The sequence below is a fragment of the Salminus brasiliensis genome, chromosome 12, assembly GCF_030463535.1.
Source record: "Salminus brasiliensis chromosome 12, fSalBra1.hap2, whole genome shotgun sequence".
NCBI classification, from domain to species: domain Eukaryota; kingdom Metazoa; phylum Chordata; class Actinopteri; order Characiformes; family Bryconidae; genus Salminus; species Salminus brasiliensis.
In genome coordinates this window covers 29754521-29776481 of record NC_132889.1, presented here as the reverse complement: position 1 = coordinate 29776481, position 21961 = coordinate 29754521, and the positions used below count along the sequence as shown (strand labels likewise).

At 42.7% G+C, this 21961-nt stretch overlaps 1 protein-coding gene across 1 annotated transcript in view; it reads left to right on the top strand.

Annotated features, from left to right (window-relative positions):
• Nucleotides 1-21961, top strand: part of vat1 (vesicle amine transport 1) — a 32991-nt gene that overhangs the window by 2810 nt on the left and 8220 nt on the right. Inside the window, exons 2-4 of the mRNA XM_072693259.1 lie at nt 6142-6349; nt 17278-17448; nt 20692-20781. Coding sequence (XP_072549360.1) covers nt 6142-6349; nt 17278-17448; nt 20692-20781 — 469 coding nt within the window. The remainder of the gene's footprint in view (nt 1-6141; nt 6350-17277; nt 17449-20691; nt 20782-21961) is intronic.

The following is a 21961-nucleotide window of genomic DNA, read 5'->3' as shown; positions in this document are numbered from 1 at the left end:
CGTTTTGGCCATGGCTCCTTTAACTGGTCAAATGTGGTCTGCGCATGGTTTGCTGCCTTTTTTGTGTCGTCAGTGGTCTTTGCCAGCTCTGCTGTGTTCTAGTACTCACTGTACTGGGTGAGGGACTCTCAGTGTATAATTGGTTTACCCTGCTTCCCCCATTAGGCGTATTAGTTTTACACTTCCTACAGATACTTGAGTCTGAGTCAGTTACGGAAAAAATCTGCCAGGCCGACAACATGTCAACACAGGGATTTTCTGCAGTCGTGCTCGAGGTCCATATTTCCATTTAGCAGTTGAATGAGGAACTGAATGAGCAATCCCTAACTCATGAAAAATGGATTGTATGATCTGATCAGCTAAAGCCTCGGTTACTTTACCCAACTTTTAAATTCGCATCCTATTGTAAAACAGCCGGGTATCTCATGCTTGCTGACTGAGTTCAGCAGTTTTTTGTTTTTTTGATTGAGGTTGTGGAAGGGAAAGATGGGATCAGCATGGTCTTTACCTACTGCAGAGGAAGTTGGAGCGGCAAAGCACATCTTGAGGGCTATCGTACGTACATGGCCAATCATTTCCGTTCCACCTTAAAAGGCACTGCGGTATAGAACATGTACTAGTGCCGGAATGTAGCTGCTGCATCATTTAAGGTGGAAAGCTGTCCTGTGCTCGTTATAAGCCTAGTTTTAATTGGCTATTGACGGAGCCTGTTTCGATTGAGTCGCTGACCAGTATACATAAAAATTACGGTTTATTTGCTCCAACTAGTCTGAAACTCGATTGGGAGGAGGTCTTTACCCCTCACACACTACTCGATTCTCTCTCCAACTGTCGACTCTGACTGTCCAAAAAAATTGCAGACTAGAGCCAGTCAGCACAGACTCATCCAGACTGAGAATCAGAGCTAAAATCATGGTAAAAACATGTAGTGTAACCCCGCTGTACCCCATATCCTTAATCCTTACAATTAGCACAAGGTGCACCTACTGCTGAGACAGGTGTTAAGGTGCATCTAATTGGTCACCACGCCCTAAAGTCTGCTGTGGAGCTGTATTCTTTAGAGTGATGAAGCTCCACCTGGTACCTTTGGGATGAGTGTTGTTAATGTTCCAGAACCAATCATCCAATATTAGTCCTTGACCATGATTTATGCTCTTGTGGCTGAATGCAATCAAATTATCACAGTCATGCTCCAACATGTAGTGTAAAGGCTTCCTAGAAGAGCAGAGGCTGTTACTGCAGCGGCGGTGTCTGCAGTCTTCTGTTTAATGAACGTTTGGCGTATGTTCATTAAGGAATCAGAGGGGTTTATTCAGCATGCGTCTGTGTGTGAGTTGGACAACGAGCGAGAGCAGAGATCGAGCGAGAGGGAGTAAGGCGTTGTCTCGGCAGCTGAGCAAAGGGATGTCTGTCCAACTTTCCTTTGACTCGTTTATCGTTGAAATTAGATTAAAAGGTTGACCACCCAGTCCTGTCCATCAGACAGCGAGCTGTGGACAAATGCAGTTCACAGGGCTTCTCTCTGCCTCATACGGGCTGGAATCGCTGGTAAACATGAGCACTTTGGAATTTGCTGAGGCTGACTTTAGTATAATACCGCAGTTTATAAGGAGAGGAAGAGAAACTGCCACTGTCGTTCTCTCTCTCTCTCTCTCTCTCTCTCTCTCACACACACACACACACACACACACACACACACACACACACACACACACACACACACACACACACACTCTCTCAACTCCTGTGGCTAATAAAATTAGTGAATGAACGCTGGCTTTGACATCACCTCACACGGCTTAAGAAAGGAGGAATACTTCCTCAGCTGTTCTGATTATTTCTTCATCAGATGTTTGATATAAATAATTCCTACTAGACACACGCATACGTATATGGCTGCATTTATCAGACAGCCCTGCTGCAGGGATCAGTCACATCTGTTCCCAATTATCTTTCCCCAGCCCACACTGCCAGGATGGAATTTCCTCCTTCTCTCTCTCTCTCTCTCTCTCTCTCTCTCTCTCTCTCTCTCTCTCTCTCTCTCTCTCTCTCGCTCTCTCTCTCCTCCTGTCTGTCTGTCCTGGGTCAGTCCTCCTGTCTGTCTGTCCTTCTTGTTTCTATCACTCTGTTATGTACCATGCTGGATCAAAGGCTGATGAATTTGAGTTAGTTCGTGTTCGGGGTGTTGGAACCATGTGTTAGAACCATGGTTTGGACATCGCGCTCGGTACTGTACTAAACAACAGAGGGAAAAAAATGCAAAAGACTCGTAAGGCTAACCTTGTTTTCCTTTCATTTATTTTGGACAGACAGTCGCACAAGTCCCTAAAGCACCCCCCTGCGAATCGGGTTGAGTTTATGTTGTGTAGACGTTGTTCGCATTCTTGATGAACAGTGGGATCTGAGACTCTGAGGACATAGTAAAACACTGCTGTCTAGTAGTTGAGAGTTGAAACCACAGGCTGCCACCAATATTTCCATGCAAACTGTTCATTAAAAATCCATACAGTGTCTCTTCCTACACTCCTAGTGGGCTTAGTGTTTCTTTATACACCTGTTGAGGGCAGTGGTGGCTCAGCGGTTGGAGCTCCGGGTTATTGATGACGGTGTTGTGGGTTTGACACTCTGGCTCGTCAAGCTCCCACTGTTGGGCCTTTGAGCAAGGCCCTTCACCCTCTCGGTGGGCGCCGCAGCTCCAGGTGCTTGTGCTCACAGTCACTGTGTGTCTGTGTTTCACTAGTGTGTACGTGTGTGTGTGTGTATGTGAAATTTCACCTGTGTCCGACACACATAGTGTATACGTTTGTCTTGTCTTGGAGAGCATATCAGCTGGATCTGTAGCAAAGAAAGCTCTTTCATGGCAGTTAGGTGGAGTTGATGTGGAATTAGCACAGATTAGTGGAGCTGCAGTGGTGTGTAATTACCCTAAGCTGAGTCAGTCGTAGTGCACCTCTGGTCTGTGAGGAACAATGGTCCAGTTATGCAACCATAATGACATGGTGAGGTAGTGCCTTTATTAATGTGGTAACGGCCACAGACAGTTGTAAGCGCACTGGCATAAAGGTGAGAGAATGTACCTGCCGTCATCGCATTACATTGCACAGCGGTCCACTAGGTGTGCTATGGCGTAGGGTACACGCGGGCTTGATGCGGAAGCATAAATTGGCCTTTACAACCATCGGTCTTTACCCATCTGTTTAGATGCTTTGCCCACAGCTTACCACTTATTCTCCATACGGCCACACGCACCGAACCATAATGTCCGTACTGTGACCGCTTGGTACTACTACCCGCACCGCTAAACCTGTATTTGACACAATCACAAATTGGTATTGTACTTGACTTTTACTCCACTGCTGTAAATACAAATCCTGATTTGAGCTAACCCTCAAGGCCAGCTGTGCTCGTGCATGTACGTTTGTTGACCAGCTAAGCAACACAGAACAGTCCCTGAAAGAGGTCTCGTGCAGTTAGTGCAGTAGCATAAAATTAGTTGACTATGACTGTGTACACAGTGCAGTGGGTGTCTAATGCAGGGTTCATTATTTAAATGTGCCATATGCTTTTAGCACTGAAATCAGAAAGTGTGTGTGTGTTTGTAAGGCTGTGCAGAGTGAGTCATGATAGTGGTAGGGTAGAGGCACCCACGTCTATTGATCTATGCTGTACAATGCCGCCAATTAAATTGGAAAAAATGCGACTGTGGGAGCGGCAGGATCGAGGGGGGAGGAGGAGGGATGGAGTGAAGAGAGGCGGGGCGGGAGGGGGGGATAAGGCAAACGATGAGAAGACAAGAATTGGGGCAGGGACGGAGTGAACTGGGAATAGTTTGAAATGACAGGGAAGGGGGGGCTTCAGATAGAATCGCTCTCTAATTGGACTCAATAGACAGCTATGCTCATGTCTCCCTTGTGCCTATTAGTGTGTGTGTGTGTGTGTGTGTGTGTGTGTGTGTGTGTGTGTGCCTTTCAGTCTCTTTGGATATCTTTAGAAGGGACTGTGTGTGTGTGTGTGTGTGTGTGTGTGTGTGTGTGTGTCTGTATATGTGTAAGTGGGCATACAGGTCACTGTTGGCTGGGTGTGTATATGTGAGTGTCTTTGTGTGTGTGTATATCTATATAGAGATATGTGTGTGTGTGTGAATCCATCTGCCATTTTGTACATATGAGAAAGTTTGAGTGTGTGTGTGTGTGTGTGTGTGTGTGTGTGTGTGTGCACGTGCACGCTTGTCATCTTGTCTCATGCTTACTGAGGCTGAAGATTCTGGCTGCCCTCCTGATGTGAAGAGCTCATCCTGTTAGAGAGAGGGGGACAGAGAGAGGGTGGAGGTAGGAGATAATAAGGGGGTGACAGAGAAGTAATGGATTTTGGTATTCATTTTTAATTCCGAAATTTACATTTACACGTGTAAAGAACATTTTTATCTGAATTGAAAGTCGACTGTGTAAGAAAATCACATCATAAAAGCAGGCCACCCCAGGCTGGTGTGTGTGTGTTAGTGTGCGTACGCAATAGCGTTTCCCGTGTCTCCTGATTCCAGAGGAAGTTGTGGAAGTTTGTCGAATGGGTTTTCCTGTGTGTGTGTGTGTGTGTGTGTGTGTGTGTGTGTGTGTGTGTGTGTGTGTGTGTCACTGCTGTTAGTACTTAAATTTAGCGAACCTTTCTCAAATTTACAACAGCTTCACCACCCTTTCATATAAATGCCACCACACAACTTTACACATTAATTGAACCATTTCACTCCTTCCACGTGTGTTTATGGACAATCGGAAATGAACTCTCTGACTGTGGTTATACCAGTTACTCAGTTCACAGAAAGCCTAAAAGTGAAACAGCTGCGCTGAAGCTCAACCCACAGTGCTTTTACAATTCCCCAAGATAATTAACAAGCACGCTTGAGGTTTTAGAAGTTAATAAGCTTGACCATCTTGTTTATTGTTCATTGAGATTCACAAAATAGTACATATTAATATTAAAAGGGGACATAATATGAAATACTTGCATATGAATATCTGGAGTTCCTGTCAACTCACAAACTGTGAAATTAGACAACCAGTTAAAAAAAAAAGCCTAGTAAGTGCATATCGATCCTGATTTGAACTTGAGCTGGAAACCTAAAAACAGAGGGGCAGGTACAGCTGACTACAGCTGGAAAAGGGAGAAATGTGAACTCAAGGTGAAGTAAATGTAAGCCTGTTGGTGCAAACAGGGACAAATGTCATTAAAATGAAGAATTTCTGCAGCCGAGGAGAGGCGTAATGAAGGGTGGTGGTTGCTCATTATTATTTAAAGAAACAGGCTCTCAAACCAGATGTTCTGGACAGATCTGTTTAGACAGAATGAGAATAGTTGCTGTTGGTGTTGGATCATTGTGGTTATTTGACCAAAGCATGCCACAGATTTCAGTAAGACCCCAGAAAGATGTGTTAACTTGTGGAAGCGAGGTTTAATGTCACCTTTTAATTCACAAATTAATTCCTTTAGGAACCAACAGGCTTTCAAATTAAAACTTATGTAAACTTTTAATGTTCATAATTCTTTAAAACCAAAATTGAGGGCCCTGGGTGGTCCAGCTCCGCCAGACTAAGGAGCGGTCACTGTGATCGGAGGATCGCTTGTTCGAATCCTGATCACGCTGCTAATCATCGGCAGCCGGGGCCCCAGAGAGAGTGCAATAAAGGAGGTCTGAGACACGACCTGCGAGTTTGGCTCCAGCTCTGGTCTTTACTGTGCAGACTCTGGTAGCAAATTTGACAACATGGTGGACAGTTTTAGCTTCATTTCTATAGAATAGAATGGAAGGACATGGGATCGTGGCGTCCAAGTTTTCTACAGTCGTTGCACACATGCAAGTTTCAGTGAACTACAGTAACGTAGTCCAGCTCAGTTAGCCTTTAAACTGTCAACGTATTATTAGCAGCTTCAACCACGGTTCACTACCATGTCCCGTTAGGTTTCGTGGGGTCTTTGCCAGCTTTCTGTAAAGCCTTTATAAGAATATATATCATAGATGGCTTAGTTACAACCCTAGACTGAACTTGAACAGAAATATTGATCTTGTTTGTGTTCCACAGTTGTTTGGATAGCAAATTCTGATTTTTCCGGAATGTTTCCAAAACCACAATTGTGCTTTTCCTCCAGGTGGGTGATAAGGTGATGGTTCTGAACCGCAGTGGCCTGTGGCAGGAAGTGGTTGTGGTGGCGGCTGCACACACCTTCCTCATACCAGAGGGGATGAGCTTCGAGGAGGCAGCGGCACTGCCTGTCAACTACATCACCGCCTACATGATGCTGTTCGACTTTGGACACCTGCGCCCCAACCAGAGTGTCCTCATCCACATGGCTGCAGGTCAGAGAGTGTGTTCTTGTGTGTGTGTATTTGAGGGGGGGTATATTGTCCAGAAATGACTTTATGCAGCTGTTGACAATGAGCCTGGGGGCTTTGTGCCAGAGGATTTGTGCAATAGTATTTCATTACTGTTTTATGACCTGAATACACACACCTTTGTGTGTGTGTTTGTGTGAGTGTGAGGCTTGTTGCAGCTGCTAAAAGTGTACTCTTGGGCTTTTGAGGGAATGTTTTGAGTAAGAATGTACAGTATTGTTTTAGAATAGTTAATGTGTGTACATCATCGTTTTTCAGCCTGAACGTGAAGAAAAGATAAATAGTGTGTGTGTGTCTGTGTGTGTGTTTTGGGTGGATCACCTTATCTTTGCCAAAAAAATGTCTAAGCATGTCTCTTGAGGGACTTTTGCACAAAGAGCGCGTGCACGTGTGTGTGTGTGTGTGTGTGGGTTTCTTTGAGCAAAGCCATGGAAGAACCACTTTTACTTCCATAAAGAACCATGTCATTAATAGAGATGTGGGAGTGAAGAACCTTTAATTGGTTAAAAAAAAAAACAACTTTTATCAGGTGAAGGTTCTTCACTCATCTCTATTACAAACATGGTAGTTTTGGAACGAACTATGGCATCCCTCAAATAACCATGTGAAGACCTTTTGATTTTTAAGGGTGATTTCACACATACCTTGTTTGGTCCAGATCTTCAGACTTTTCAGTTTGGCTCAAGCCAAAAGAGCCAAACGAAGTGGTCTCGCCCCAGATCAAATTGATCCATGATTGGTTTGTTTGCAGTGTGAAAAACCTTGATTACAAGAAGTTTATGCACCCATTAAACAATAGAAGAAGAAACACAAATGGAAAATGAGTCAAAGTCAGTGCTGGGAGTACATAGGTGATGCTTATATCTGTCAGAGATGGTAAAATTGTTAATTCGACAAGTGAACTGGTCCAGAGTACAGGGCTTGGAATTGGCGCTGCTGGTATTAATGCCATAATGTTTGCAGTAGTTTAGCAATGAAATTATATTTTTTTTCTGGGCATTGTGACAAATTAACAGTGCATATCCACTGCATGCAGCACAATATTCTCTGTCCGCTCCCTTCGCCAGCACCCTGCCACTTGGGCGTGTATGTCCAGAACGCGAAGGAACGTGTCAGTCATGAAGTTGTGGATTTCAAATAGATTTCAAATTTATCGACTAAATATTGACTACTCTCACATTTCTAAAATGAAATATTTCTGTGATGTCTGACAGTAGCTGAAATATATGTATCATCTATTTTTGTGTCTTTATCTGCATCCAGTGACATGACACTTTCTTTATGTATAAATGCTGTTATGAATATGGATATTTGCAAGGGAATGGTCATTGCAATGCGGCTGCCGTGTTTAATGTGCATAAAGTTGAAGCCAGAGTCATGTTCACTCCGCCGGCTATCCCATATGTTTTTCACTGCTACCCGTTAAAAATGAATAAAGATGGAACATTTCAGGTGGTGAATTCTCGCCAAATTCATGCTGACTTCAGACGCACGCCGTTCTACAAACCGATCAGTGTTGGGTATAGGGAGACGCTGCTGACCTGGCCAATGATAACAACAGGGCGTAGGTATGTCATACCAAAACTAACCAGATCGACTTTCTTACCACACAACGAAAACATGGTACCTTGTTCAGACATTGGTGTAAAAAACGCCCTAAAATTGTGCATCTCTAAAGTTAACCTCACAGCAGGACTGACTCCAAAATGTTGAAAAACGGAACGACTCCCTAAATTAATCATTAATATTAATTTGGCACATTCTTAAAACCAACAGCCCTAAGCTGTTACACACGTTAGCACTGCGGGGCAAGCTTGCCTGGATTTGTATCGCTGCGTCTCTACTGCTGTGAAATGAATTTGAAGGATTACTTTTGGAGTCGTTTCTTTTTTAAACATTTGTGACCAGGTCAGCCAAGCACTTCACTCCTGGAGCTGCTCATAATCTCCCCCGCCCATAGCATTACCAAAGACAGACCCTTACTCTTAGCCCAAGGGTTCAGTTTGTAAATACTAGAGTTCTTTGTATATTTGCAGCAGGGTTTAAAGCCTGCTCATGCATTCATAAACAGAAATGTGGCGTCTTGCTGACGACTCTGGTCTGGTTATGTGATAATAGATACTTCACATCCACTTGTCTGTGGTTTTGACCTGTTCCCTAGTGTATCAGGGCTGTTGCAGTCACTCAATTAAACTCCTGTTATCTGAATCAGATGTATCTTCTCGACAAATTGACAGTGATTAGGCTATTTGCATGATGGTAATGCAGATTTTTCGCTTCTCCCACAGTTCTGTATTACAGTAATACATTATGCCTGACCGGCATATCTATTAATATATATATATATATATATATATATATATATATATATATATATATATATATATATATATATATATATATATATATATTTATTTTTTTACACTTTTTCTGTCTGATGTTCTTTACATTGTGTCAAACTTTCATGATGACGCAACTATAGAGTGAAATCGTTTTACATTGTTATAATTTCTGAAGTCTATTAAAAGCCCTCCATGGTTTATTATAATTAGGTCTGATTCAATTAATTTGCTACAGTTATTCAAATAATCAGTATATTACAAATTACTAAATACATTCAATATATCAATATAATCAATATTGACTGTTCTGTTGTGTATGTTTAGAGTTTGTACTTCCATATTTGTATTTGGCAGTTTTTTTATATTGTGATTAAAATGACATGATTGCCTAATAGAACCAATAGCAATGCTACAAATCTTTTTACATGTGCTTCCATTAAAAGGTTTTTCGTCCTCATCACTGCAGCAACACTAGGGTATATTTGCTGTTTTTTCAGTCCTGTCTTCATCTGTACAGTACTTAGATCTGCAGTTATTGCTCTGTGTTCCAGTCCGTCCAAGTCTGGTCCTACCAAATCAAGTAGTTTGAGTTTTAAAGTTCCTGCTCAGTATAAATCAGCCTTCTCCCCCTGCTCTAATAAATCACACACATGTTGACCAAGTACTCTGAGCATGTGACCAACTCAGCTGTTGCAGATGAGCGTGTTTGGGGAATTATTGAAATTTTCAGGGTTTGGCTAATGCACATTTTGAAGATGCAGGAGAACCAGTGGAAAAGTACATTAAATCTTAATTAAGCAATAATGTTGTTTTTATTATTCATTATTTATTTATTTATATTACAGTTTATTTATTATTTACACAGAATGTGAGTTAAATGAATCATCTGGGGAAAAATAAATTGGAAATATGTATTCACCAACACTGGTATGTGTGTTGGTTTTATTGTATATTCTATATAATTATAACATTGTTAATATGACAACTGATACAAATTTTTAAACAATGTGGTTTTTTTTTGTTGTTTTTTTTGTTTCATTAATCCAGTGCTTGGTTAATTTTAGTGTCATTCATAATTTCTAGGGCAGTTTTCACATACAAATGCTGGAAAACGCCTGGAGAATCAGGTCCAGACATTATCCGGAGTTGCCCTTTCACACATGTAACATGTATTTTCACTACAGGAAATGTTCCTTGTGGTTTAGGAAACAGGCGACGCCTGTGTAGCACATGTAGAAGGCATGGCATGACGCTCTGTGAATTCTCTGGAAAAATACCTGCTATATTCACACACGATTATATGACAACTGATTTGCCTTCACACAGGCAGCTCCTCCGGGTAACATCCAGATAACTTCTGGTTCACTGTGCATGTCTGAAAGGGGCTAAACAAAGCTTTTTCTTAACTCTTATTTCCTGTTTTATCACATTATAAAAGAAAGGCCCAAAGACTTCCCTCCTACTGAGCTGATTGTGCTGAATCTTTAGAAATACGTAGCCTGTTGGTGAACATATGTTAGCACTCCAGGAGATACAAGAGAGATGCCGATGCTAACAGGCTCGGTAAGCTTAAAGCAGAGAGAGGATGAGGGTCTAAGATAATGTAAGAAGATATTAAGGGTTAGGAAAGTAAATTTGATGCCAGCATTCCTTTTACTATTTATTTGCTTATTTTTTTATAAAATGAGAGACCAGTACCTGGTAAAAGTATAATTTACACAAACAAGCAATATTCCTAGAAAGCGCATATGAAGTGCAACATGTGTGAATGAACAAACAAAACAATCATATGGAAGAACAGCAGGGGGAGAGGAAAGGAAGGGGCATTCTACCAAGAGGGAGCGACAGCAATACGACTAATGGCTGGCTGGTGCGTCACTGGGGACTGAGCCTGCAATCTCCTGATGGTGGGGTCTCGATCTGCTTTACCATCCGAAACACACTAGTAAAGACATTTATACCCTTTAGTACAGTCTACCAACTGACTGCACACCAGGCTACTTTTTTTCGCCACTCAAAAAAAAAATGTAGGCATCATGCCAAGGCACTGTAAAATGAGCACTTCCTCCGCTTTGGTTCATCAGTTCTGCTTTTCGAATTCCTACCCTTTTATAGGTCACCTCAGTTCAATTCAATTTAAATGTATTTATGTAGCGATTTTCACAACAAATGTTGTCACAAAGCAAGGCCCTTGAGCTAGCAAAGACAAGGAAATAACAGCAAGGAAAAACTCCCTTACACTTTTGGAGTTTAATTAGAGGATCCAGAGAAGGACAGCATTGCAGCGGGCGGCAGGGTAGTGGAGAGCCAGGTCTGGCACAGGGTCAGAACAGTATGAACTGGGCATCTTAATTAATGAGAAGGAGACAGAGAAAATAAAAAGTAAGGAAGGGTTAGGAATATTGTAGCAAATGTTTGTGAGCTTACACAGTGGGAAAGCCTGGTCCTGAGGGTAGGCAGGCAGCAGCACCCACCCATGAAGAAACTCGCACCAGCATCAAACAGACTGCAGGGGGCAGCTCAGGACATAAGAGATGGGAGTCAAACGAGTAGCTCTTGATTGAGGAGGCAACATCTCAAACAAGTTTTTTTTAAGTTTTGCACACAAAATGAAATATGTGGTGATGCATCCTTGATAAAAAGCTACTTGTTTGACTTTAATAGTGTATTGACTTTGTAAGTCTGTGTCACAAAACTGCTCATCGCTGCAAATTTCCATCATGAAATGTCTCCTGCAAAAAGCTAGTGAGACTGGGCCTTCAGACTTCAACATCTGCACATTTTTGAGCAAAATCAGTAAGCGAATACACGCACGTTTAGGGGTCCAGAGCTTTTCTGGATGGGAATGTGAACTTGAATCCTGGTGGACGTGCATATGTGTCTGTGTGTATGAGCATGTGTGTTTGGCTCAGGAGGAAGTACAATGATCCATCTGGAGTGTCGCAGAAAGCAGGACCTATCCAACAGCTCTGACCACCGCGCCCAGTGAAGAGGGGAGGGGGAGAGATACAAAAAAATTACAAAACTCATTGCAACATGCAGCTATTTTTTTTTTTTTTCTCCCCCCCCTAAAGATTCCAGTGGTTAGAGACTTAATGGGACAGATACAATCCAACCCAAAAGAGATATATTTTGGAGGCATTTCCAAACCACCATGCAAAAGAGAAATTTTAAAAGGGGTGTAATTATACACAAAAGTCAAAACTCTGTTCCCATGTAATGCCCCCAACACTGGAAGGGTGAGGACTGGCACATGCCTCCTCCGACACATGCACAAATTACAATCTCTTTTCTACCTGCCACCGATGCAACGCACTGGGCAACCACCTCCTGTGCCTGCCAGAATCACACTGAAATTATATGGGGGGAGAAAGAGCCATCTACCCACCTGAGAGCAAGGACAGCTGTGCTCTCTCGGGCTCCGGCTACTGATGGTAGGCAGCATAACCCAGGTTTCAAACCAGTGATCCTCAGGTCATAGTGGCAGCACCTTAATTTGCTCAACCAATCAGAGGTGTTCTATAATTACTATTATTTACAATATCCTTTGAAATTAATATTGCTTAATTTATTTTGATAATGGTAAATATCACTGTATTGCTTGCCGCTAAGCTAGAGTATTCCTTTTAGAAATATTCCAGTTTAAACTCAGGATCTGTGGATCTGTATGTGTGTTTCATACATTTCCATACATAAACATTTGTCATTGCAGTTATTACATCCATAAAGGACAGATCATGGAGTTTATTAGATTTATTGATACCGGGCATTCTGTGCATAGTTCACTGGCAGTATCTCATCCTCCGACATGTGTGTGTGTGTGTGTGTGTGTGTGTGTGTGTGTGTGTGTGTGTGTGTGTGTGTGTGTGTGTGTGTGTGTGTGTGTGTCTGTGCGTGCGTACAGACAGAGAGAGTGCAGTCTCAGGAAGCATTTGGGATTACAGTGCACAGGATGTTTTTTTTTTTAATTGGTCCTGGAGCTGGAAATGTGTTTCCTCTATGCATCGTGAGCCCCTGACATCTTGAGTCCCTGCTTTGCCCAGTCCAATGACTTATGGCCAGGATGAAGAAGCCCCCTGTGTGAGCATTTGGAATGGGGTCGAGGGTGAACGGTCACACTTAATCATAAAGGTGCTAAAATGGTTCTTCAGCTGGATGAGGTTGAAGAACCAATTTTTTAATATACAGTTCAAGAGGTCTTTTTGTAAATAAGGCGTGTGAAGAATCCTTTTAAAGTCTTAAGAATGAATCAAAAGAATGTTAAACTGTGAAATGAAAGCATCTTAGACGTGATTATGTGGGTCTGGGGAAAATAAATGCTTGAATTTTTATTGATCTATTTATATTCTATAGAGATTTCTGGCTCTGAAGAACCCTTTTTGGCACCCTTCATTCGACTGCTTACAAGAGCGGGTCTTCTAGGTGCACACAGCAGCACATATAACCCACAAAAAAAGCCTCAAACAACAGGCTCATTAATAATCAATCCGTGATAAAGTTAACCTTGACCTGTGGAAGCTGAAAATAATACAGTGCAATTTTAACTGCATGATTTGGTTCTAGGGCTTGGCTGAGTGGTGACAGGGCTGCACTGTATTAAATTAAAGACTACAAAATACTAGCATTGTGATTTTATATATATAATCTATATATATTTATATATATAAACCTATAATCTCACAGTCCAACAGTTGCAAGTAGACAGTTCCCTACTTGCATCAGTGGCTGTCGATCCATTCTTGTACACTTTCACTACAGCTGCTACCACACTTTGCCCGGTACCCTATTATCATGCCCTTTTGGACATCAGTCAAATTGTGTCCTTTGCCCATGATGATTGATTTGCACTATGCTGCAATTGACTGGTGCTTGCTTATTAATATGTGCAGCAAACCCCATCATGTGGCATCTGTGGCACCCTGGGCCCAGTTCATTCCAAACCAGGGGCAGTCATAATATTCTAATATTCAGAATATAATATTCATATTCATAATGTGACTGTGACAGTGGGCGAAGGGGGTGGTAGCATCTCGGAAAACCGCTAGCTTGCCCGTGTGGCACCACTCTTCATTGATGTCAGAAGGGAAAAACGACTCTGGCGAGTGGTACAGAGCAATCAGCGCACCACTGTGGACCACATAACCTCCATAATGACACTGTCCATCACCAAAAACAGTGCCCAGTCCATGCCACAACGTCTAGTGTCATCCGAGCCAAGGGTGGAAAGATCTTCAATCTCAGATATTCCATCATCAACTGTGAGTGGTATCACTAAACGTTGGAAGTGTTTGGGAAACACAGAAACTCAGCCACAAAGTGTCAGACCACGTAAAGTTACAGAGTAGGGTCTGCGAGTGCTGAGGATCATAGTACATAAACGTCTCCTGTATCCTGTAAACGTATCCTGTAGGGATAGTGTATAGGTGTCCCAATACTTTTGTCCATATAGTGTACTGTTATTTTAAAAGAGGTTAGGTGAGAACTCTACAGCGAAAACCAGCTGCCTATTACCCTGCTGTCTGAAATCTGTAGTGTTCATTAACCATTTACTAAACATGCATCCCGTGTGTTCAGCCCTTTTCCTCCTCCTTGCTTTTCTTCTACTCCAAACCCCCCCCCCCCCCCCCCCCCCCCCCCCCTTGCTGTCCTCTGGTTGCCCTCCTCATGTGGGCTGGGATTGCTTGCGTGTTGGGAATCTGTAGAATTCCTCAATGTTTTAGGGAAAATTCCTCCTCAATAGAGAGGGTCATGCTGTTGTGGCCGAGAGTGCGGCTGCCAAATCCGTGTGCGCATGTGAGTGTGGGTGTGAATGTGTAAGTAGAGAGGGGAAATATAAAGACTTCCCTGTATCCTGTGTGTGTGTGTGTGTGTGTGTGTGTGTGTGTGTGTGTGCTGTCCTGATGTAGCCTTGTTTTAAATGAATCTTATTAGATGAACATCACTCCTCATTCCCTCATAAAAACAATGGAATTTAATCCGGAGCATAACAAATGGAATTAACCTTGGGAATCTGCTTATGTGCCTGGATGGAGTCTGTCTCTCGCTCACTCTGTCTCAGTTGTTTCCACTTTTTTCTGTTTATCTCTCGCTTTCTCTCGCATGCTTTCTTTCCTTTTTATCCTCATTGTCTTTCCTCCATCACTCATTTTCTCGTTCTTCGTCTTTGCTCCCTCCTTTTCTCGTCCCTGCCGGTCTTGCTCTGTTTCTCGCTCTTGCTTCTGCTCCCTCTCGCACTTTGACTCTCCTACTTTTCCTTACTTTTGCGCTTTTTCTTTTCTTTCTCTCTGTCTGACTGTTTGTGGTAAGAGCACACATGTAACATGTACCCTGTGTGGGTTCGGGGGTGGGGGGGTGGTTTGGAGAGATTGGAGTGATTCTTTAGGGTGATCTTGTGGTCTTGTGATGGGGCTGGCCCCTGAAGTCACGGGGCAGACTGGACCCCCCCCTACACACACAGACTGTCTGGGATGACCAGACTAGAGTGAGCAGGTGAATACGAAGTGTATGGGAATTGTGTGTGTGTGTGTGTGTGTGTTTCGGGTGTGTGTGTGTGTGTGTGTGTGTATATGTGTGTACAAATGTATTGTGGGCAGACAGGGCAATTTGCCTGGAGTTGCCATGGCAACCCAAACCAGATTCACCCCAGACGGAGCGAGAAGCAGAAGAGGAGACTGGGGAGAGGGAGAGGGAGAGAGAGGGAGGGAGAGAGAGAGAAACATGGTTGTCTTTTGCTTTCTTTTTGGATCCCAGACCCCACACACACACACACACACACACACACACACACACACACACACACAGAGCAAAAGATGGTTTGCGCCTGTTTGATAGATCTGCAGCTCTCAGCTTTCTCCCTCTCTTGGCTGCTTCCTGAGCGAGTTCTTCACAGCGTGGGAATGAGAACTGCTGAACTGTTAGCATTAGCTTTTGCCAGACAGAAGTTCAGTCAGCAGTGAAGACGCTGTACAGGAGGTTCATTTACTGAAAACTGAACTCTGAACGTCACGTAGCGTCAACAGTATTTCTACAATACGTTGCCCACCCTCGGCCTGGCTGTGTACGGTGTTCTGCTGTTTAATAAGCTGTGGCCTTTGTTAGGTCATTCACAGTGACCTTTACCAGTGCATTCTCCTCCTCTCCACTTCCTGCCTCACTTGTTCCTTTTGTTTTACACACACAAACAGCACACACATACAGCTTACACATTTGCTTGTGATTTCTGTCATTTAAATTCCCTGTCTTGGCATTTACAAGCCTAAAAGGTGAAAGCCAAATGTTTGTGGACACCCCTTCTAATTAATGCATTCAGCTCCTTTAAGTTGCACCCATTACTGACACAGATGTGCAAATGCGCGCACACATACAGCTTGTCTAGTCCCTGTAGAGAAGCACTGCCAATAAAGTAGGACTGTGGAACTGTGTTTTCTGGAATGATGGTTGGTGCTACATCCAATATTTTTTTAGGATGACTTTGGGAGTTGGGGATGAGGTGGGGTGGCGATCATCCAACATCCTGACCTCACTAACGCTCTTGTCACTGAAGGCAATTAAATTCTTACAGAAGTGCTCCAAAATTTAGAAACCCTTCCCTAGACCGTAGAGACAAAATGTAATGTAATGCCTATGATTTCAGAAGAAAGAATGAATTAGCAGATGTCCTGATACTTTTGTCCATACAGTGTATTAGCTTTAATAAGGCCAAAAGATGGGACTACTACCCTCCATTTTGTTATGTAGCACTCCAGCACAGCTAGCTGCTATTTTCAGAGTAAAAATTAGTTTTACTGCAATATCTTCAAAACCTTGCGGGAGAAAAAACCCTCAACAGTATTCTTGTCTGAATAGCTCAAGGTTTTTCTAGAGCAATGGTTCCCAACCCTGGTTCTGGAGGATCCCCTCACCGTTCACATTTTAATGTTTTAACCTGATCCAGCTAGCTGCTTTGCCATCAGCAGCTGGAGCCTGAGCAAGCACAATTGGCTGTGCTCTCTCTGAGTCTCTCGTCCCTCATGACCATTGAAATGCTGGCTGACATAGAAGTCTTTTGGCTGATGTATCAGAGCTGAGGATCTGGCACTTTCCTCTGAGCGTGTTGGCTGCCTAATTGCTGACTTCACATGTATCGGAAGAGGCATGTGATCGTCCTCACCCTCATAGTGTCTTGGGGTGCTGGGGGTCCAAGTGAGTGGGCTCAACTAAATTGGGTAAAAATAAATAAATTCCCTGATCCAGCTAATCAGCTAATGAACCAGCCCTTCCTGAGTTGAAGGTAGTGAGTTAGAGCAGAGCAGAGAACTAGGGTTGGAAACTACTGTTCTCCTTGTTGTATTGTTGCTGTATTACCCACCTTACCTTAAGGTTCAGGTCAGGATAAAGATGTAGGCTGGTTTGAATGTGTGTGTTTGTTGACTGATGAGGTCTTATGACCACTGACGTTTTTTTAGTTTTCTCCTTAGCTGCCCTTTACTTATCTGCCTTTTTAATAAACCAGTCTCTCTCTCTCTCTCTCTCTCTCTCTCTCTCTCTCTCTCTCTCTCTCTCCCCCTTTAGGAGGAGTGGGTATAGCTGCCACTCAGCTATGTAAGACTGTGAATGATGTAACTGTGTTTGGCACTGCCTCTGCTGCGAAGCATGAGGTCATCAGCGAGGGCGGAGTCACACACCCCATTGACTACCGCACACGGGATTACGTGGAGGAAGTCCGCAAGATCAGCCCCAAAGGTAACATTTTACCAATCAATGTGAATTAACTGTCAATGCTGGTAATCATGAATTCACCTTCAAAGGAAAAGCTTCTATACGCCCAAAAGGTGAAAGCTTACCTGCTAGCTTCAATAAGCTAGTAAATAAATGAACATCCATTGCATCCATTGCTGAGACAGATGTGCACATTCACACACCCAAACACATCGTCTTGTCCCTGTAGAGAAGTGCTGGCAATAGAATAGGACTCTATTTATCACAGATAAACATGAACTTAATAACACCATGTCTAATGCCAGGTATGGGATAGTGTGGTATAAATCCCCCCAGCATTGCACTGTGGAGCTGTGAAACTGTGGAACTCTGGAATGATGTTTGGTGCTTCATCCAATACTTTTGGGATGAGGTGGGGATGAGGTGGGGAGATTATCCAACATCCTGACCTCACTAACATTTTTGTCACTGGATGCAATTCGAAAACTCAGCAATGCTCTAACGTCTAGAAAGCCTTCTTTCCTGGACAGTAGAGACAGTTACTCTGACAAAAGCAGGATAAAGTCTTTTTAAAACGCCTTTCATTTCAGATGAAACAATGAATGAGCATATGTCCCAATACTTTTGTCCATACAGTATATATAAATCAAATATTTTAGCATTGATTTACCAATGAAACCACCTAGCATTGGCATGAATGCTTCTAGCAAGTCCAGACTCAAAGGGCAAGGATAACCTGCTAGCTTTGAAACCATTAACCTGCTATCTCAGGAAAGAGAGTTAGCCTTGTAGCGTGGATCAAACCCAACACGGCCACTTAGTAGTTAAGAATGGCTCTAACAGTGAAAGTTGGCCTACTAAATCAGATTAAGGCAAGAAAGTCTAAATCAAGCCAATGCTGTGCTATGCCAAATATTTCAGATTGAGACAGGGCACCAGAAAAATAAGCAAATTTGCACATTTGTTTCCCCCCTTACCCCAAATGAAGTGCATCAGATAAGATGTTTGGTGTTTGAAGATGGGTGCTTTTTTGTTAACTGTTAAAAGTTAAGCGCATAATGTATTATGTTTTACAGTCTATAGCTATTATAGACTATAGTCTGTTATTAGACTATAGAATAATACATACTCAAGAAAAAGAAAAATACTCAAACATTCCAGTAATCAGTTTATATGAGGTCTAGACAAAGGAGTTGTTTAAATAATAAAATAATCTTCAAAACAATGGCCCTTTCGTCCAGGCCTCATGTTGACTGGTTCAGGCATGCTGTAATAAGTTAACTGCCAGTGACCTGAAATTAGTATATTAGGAGGAAGATCTGCTATCCGCTCCACTTGAACTCTGGTTCATTTCTGGGTTGAGGAACCAGTCTGGGAGGCAGGAACTGTAAAGCATGCTTGCCTGCCTTGATCGCACTGAATAAATTACTTCATTGCACCCTATTTAGATTAGACTGCTAAACCTATTCAGTGATGAGTAAGCACAGACTGTATGACCTGGTTTGCTGTGAATGCATTTTTTTCTTTATATATATATATATATATATATATATATATATATATATATATATATATATATATATATATATATATATATATTGCTGAGGCACCAAGGGTCAAGACTAAAATGTATTTAGTTTTAAACCAAAAGAAAATATTACTTAATTGTGTTTCCATAATTTTTTTATTATTTTTTTCCAATTTTATCATTTGCATTGACATTCACTGACATTGCTGCATCCCTATATAGTTGCCTGTATTATTGGTTCCATATGCCGCTGCAGCCCTATATTGGGACCCTATACCACTGCATCCCAATATATATACCCTTTATTGCTGCATCCTTATATTACCCTATATTATGTTGCATCCCAATATGGTTCCCTATATTGCTGTGTCCTATGTATCTATGTATTGCTGCTTCCCTATATTGGTACCCTAGATCACTGAATCCCTATATTGGTACCCTACATCACTGGCATCCTGTATAGGGTACCCAACAGCACTGAATCATTCTGACTGAGGGGCAAACCATTCTGCAACATGGCTGTATTTATTAGGGGAAACTGCCAAACTGGAAATGAAAAAAACATTATCCTCTCAAATTTCAAGGCAGTTGGACTTAATGGCAATCCATCCAAATTACTAAAGAACCAATGATTAATGGACAGCGATGTGTAGACAGAACATCCAGCTAACTGAGGCTCACACACATTTAGAAGATAAAGCATGTTGGGTTAATAGTTTAACTGTTTTCAGGCACATTTAGTAGACCAGGTTTGCTTTTAATCAAACGTAAGACATCTCTAAATTCCTATCTACGGAGTTTTTTGTTGTTGTTTTTTTACCGTTTTTAGAGCGTGACCTCACCAAACGGTGAGCTCCCTCATGTTTTGGTGCCTGGATACCAGTTGTTATTGTGAAATTGCAGCAATCCGTTTGTTTTGCTTCTCTTAAGTTTCCGGCACTGAGAAGGATGACTGAATACTTGCTGAATCTGTTTGTACAGTCAATCACACAACAGCTATTACTTGTTTATTGATGTTTGTTTTTCTAGTGGCATTCACACTGACTGCTAACGCTGCCACTCAGTAAGCGTGACCACAGTGACTCCTGATACCTGTGACGTTGTGCATACCCTCTATATTGATGCCCTGAGCCGCTGCGCCCCTATTTTAGAACTGTGCCGCTCATCCCTATATCTCTACGTAGTTTTTTTTTATATATTGCTGCATTCTACTATGGTTCCCTATATCACTGAATCCCTATGTTGTTTCATATATTGCTCCATCCCTAATTGGTTCCCTAAATCTCTGTCTTCCTATATGGTTTTCTTGGGAATCTTGTGGTAACTGTATGTGAGATGTTTTATGTTACTTCTGCTTGTAACGGATACAACTGTGTTCCCAGCTCAGGAAAAGCTTGTGTGGGTCTGGCTTCGGCGTATTTTGTTGTTTGCATTCCGATACCTTATCTGAGAGGTTATTTTAACCTTGAAGTGTGACGTTTCTATTCAGTCCCCCTTACCGTGAGTATGTGGGTGAGGATTAGTGTCATATTAAGTGTGTGTGCGCGCACGCGCGTAAAATCGAATGACTCAGCTGTGACAACACACAGGTTGACACACAGATTTGTATTGGTTTGTACAGTCAATAGGGAATAGAGGAACTCTGAACTGTCAACAGAGACAAGACAAAGAAACTCTGATGAAGAATATTAAACAGCGAGCAAAGGCACTAACGCCAACCTTCTCTCTTTCTCTCTCAGGCTTGGACATCGTTCTGGATCCCCTGGGTGGTTCTGACACCAATAAGGGCTACAACCTGTTGAAGCCGATGGGAAAACTCATCAGCTACGGTAAGTGGAGAGGGATGCCCAGAGCTCACTTTCGTCCATCGCCATTCAGAGCAGGTCGATGTTCAGCTTGGGTGGAGAATCCACTGAATTTATTGCTTAATGCTGGTGGTTAAGCACTGTCCCACAGGCCACAAAGGGCTCCATTCAAGAGCGCACTTCACTGAAACGCCTCATTGAAAGCGACACTTTTACATTAATGTGAGGAGAATGTAGGCCTCAGCTGATTGTGTAGGATAAGCATGCATGATCAGCTCCAGCGCACACAAGCTCCTCGTATCCCTGTACCACCACCCCCCCCCCCACCCGCATCAGGAAAAAACTCAATACCCATGACAAGTTTACTAAACAACACAACTCCCTTCAGTACCCGTCCTGCCCTCTCTCTCGCGTTCTCTCTCTTTCTCTTTCTCTCTCTTACACACTCTTTCTTTTCTTTTTTCCCTCCTACCTTTTTTTCTCTCTATTTGCTGTCTTCCTCTTTCTATTTCTCTCTCGCACTATTGCACGCTTTCTCTTTCGCTGTCTCTTCTTTTTTTTTTCCCCTTTTCCACTCTTCTGTTTCTCTTGCACTCTGGCACTTTCTCATTCTTTCGTTTCCTTATCTCACTTTTGTGCTCTCGCACACTCTTGCTCTCTTATGCCGCTTCTCATCTTTCCGGTTCTTTATCACTTCTCACTCATTCGCTTTCTGTCTTTCTCTCTGCCTCTAATGCTTGTTCACGCTCGCTCGCTCTCTGTCTCTCACTCTCTGTCTCTCTGTCTCTTTCGCTCTCTGTTGTTCTCTCTCTCTCTCTCTCTCTCTCTCTCTCTCTCTCTCTCTCTCTCTCTCTCTCTCGTTCTCTCCCTCCCGCTTCAGCTTATCAGCATCATGGCAGTTCAGTGGAACAATGGGCCCTCTATCTGCCACAGAACCCGGAATGTGTCCGAATGTAGCAGACTGGGCCAGGTCCAACTCTCGGCCCGACTCTGAGTCCGCTTTGTGTGTGTGTGTGTGTGTGGGGGGGGCAGGGACAGAAGAAAAGAGATTGGTGATGGTACTTTGAGTGTGAGAGTGCCTACAAGGCAGAAGCCAGGACTGAACGATATATGTACATATATATTAGTGCTGGTGCTGCACAACTACTATTCATAATTTTAATAAATAAGAATGATATTAACCATCATAACATTTTAATCTGTA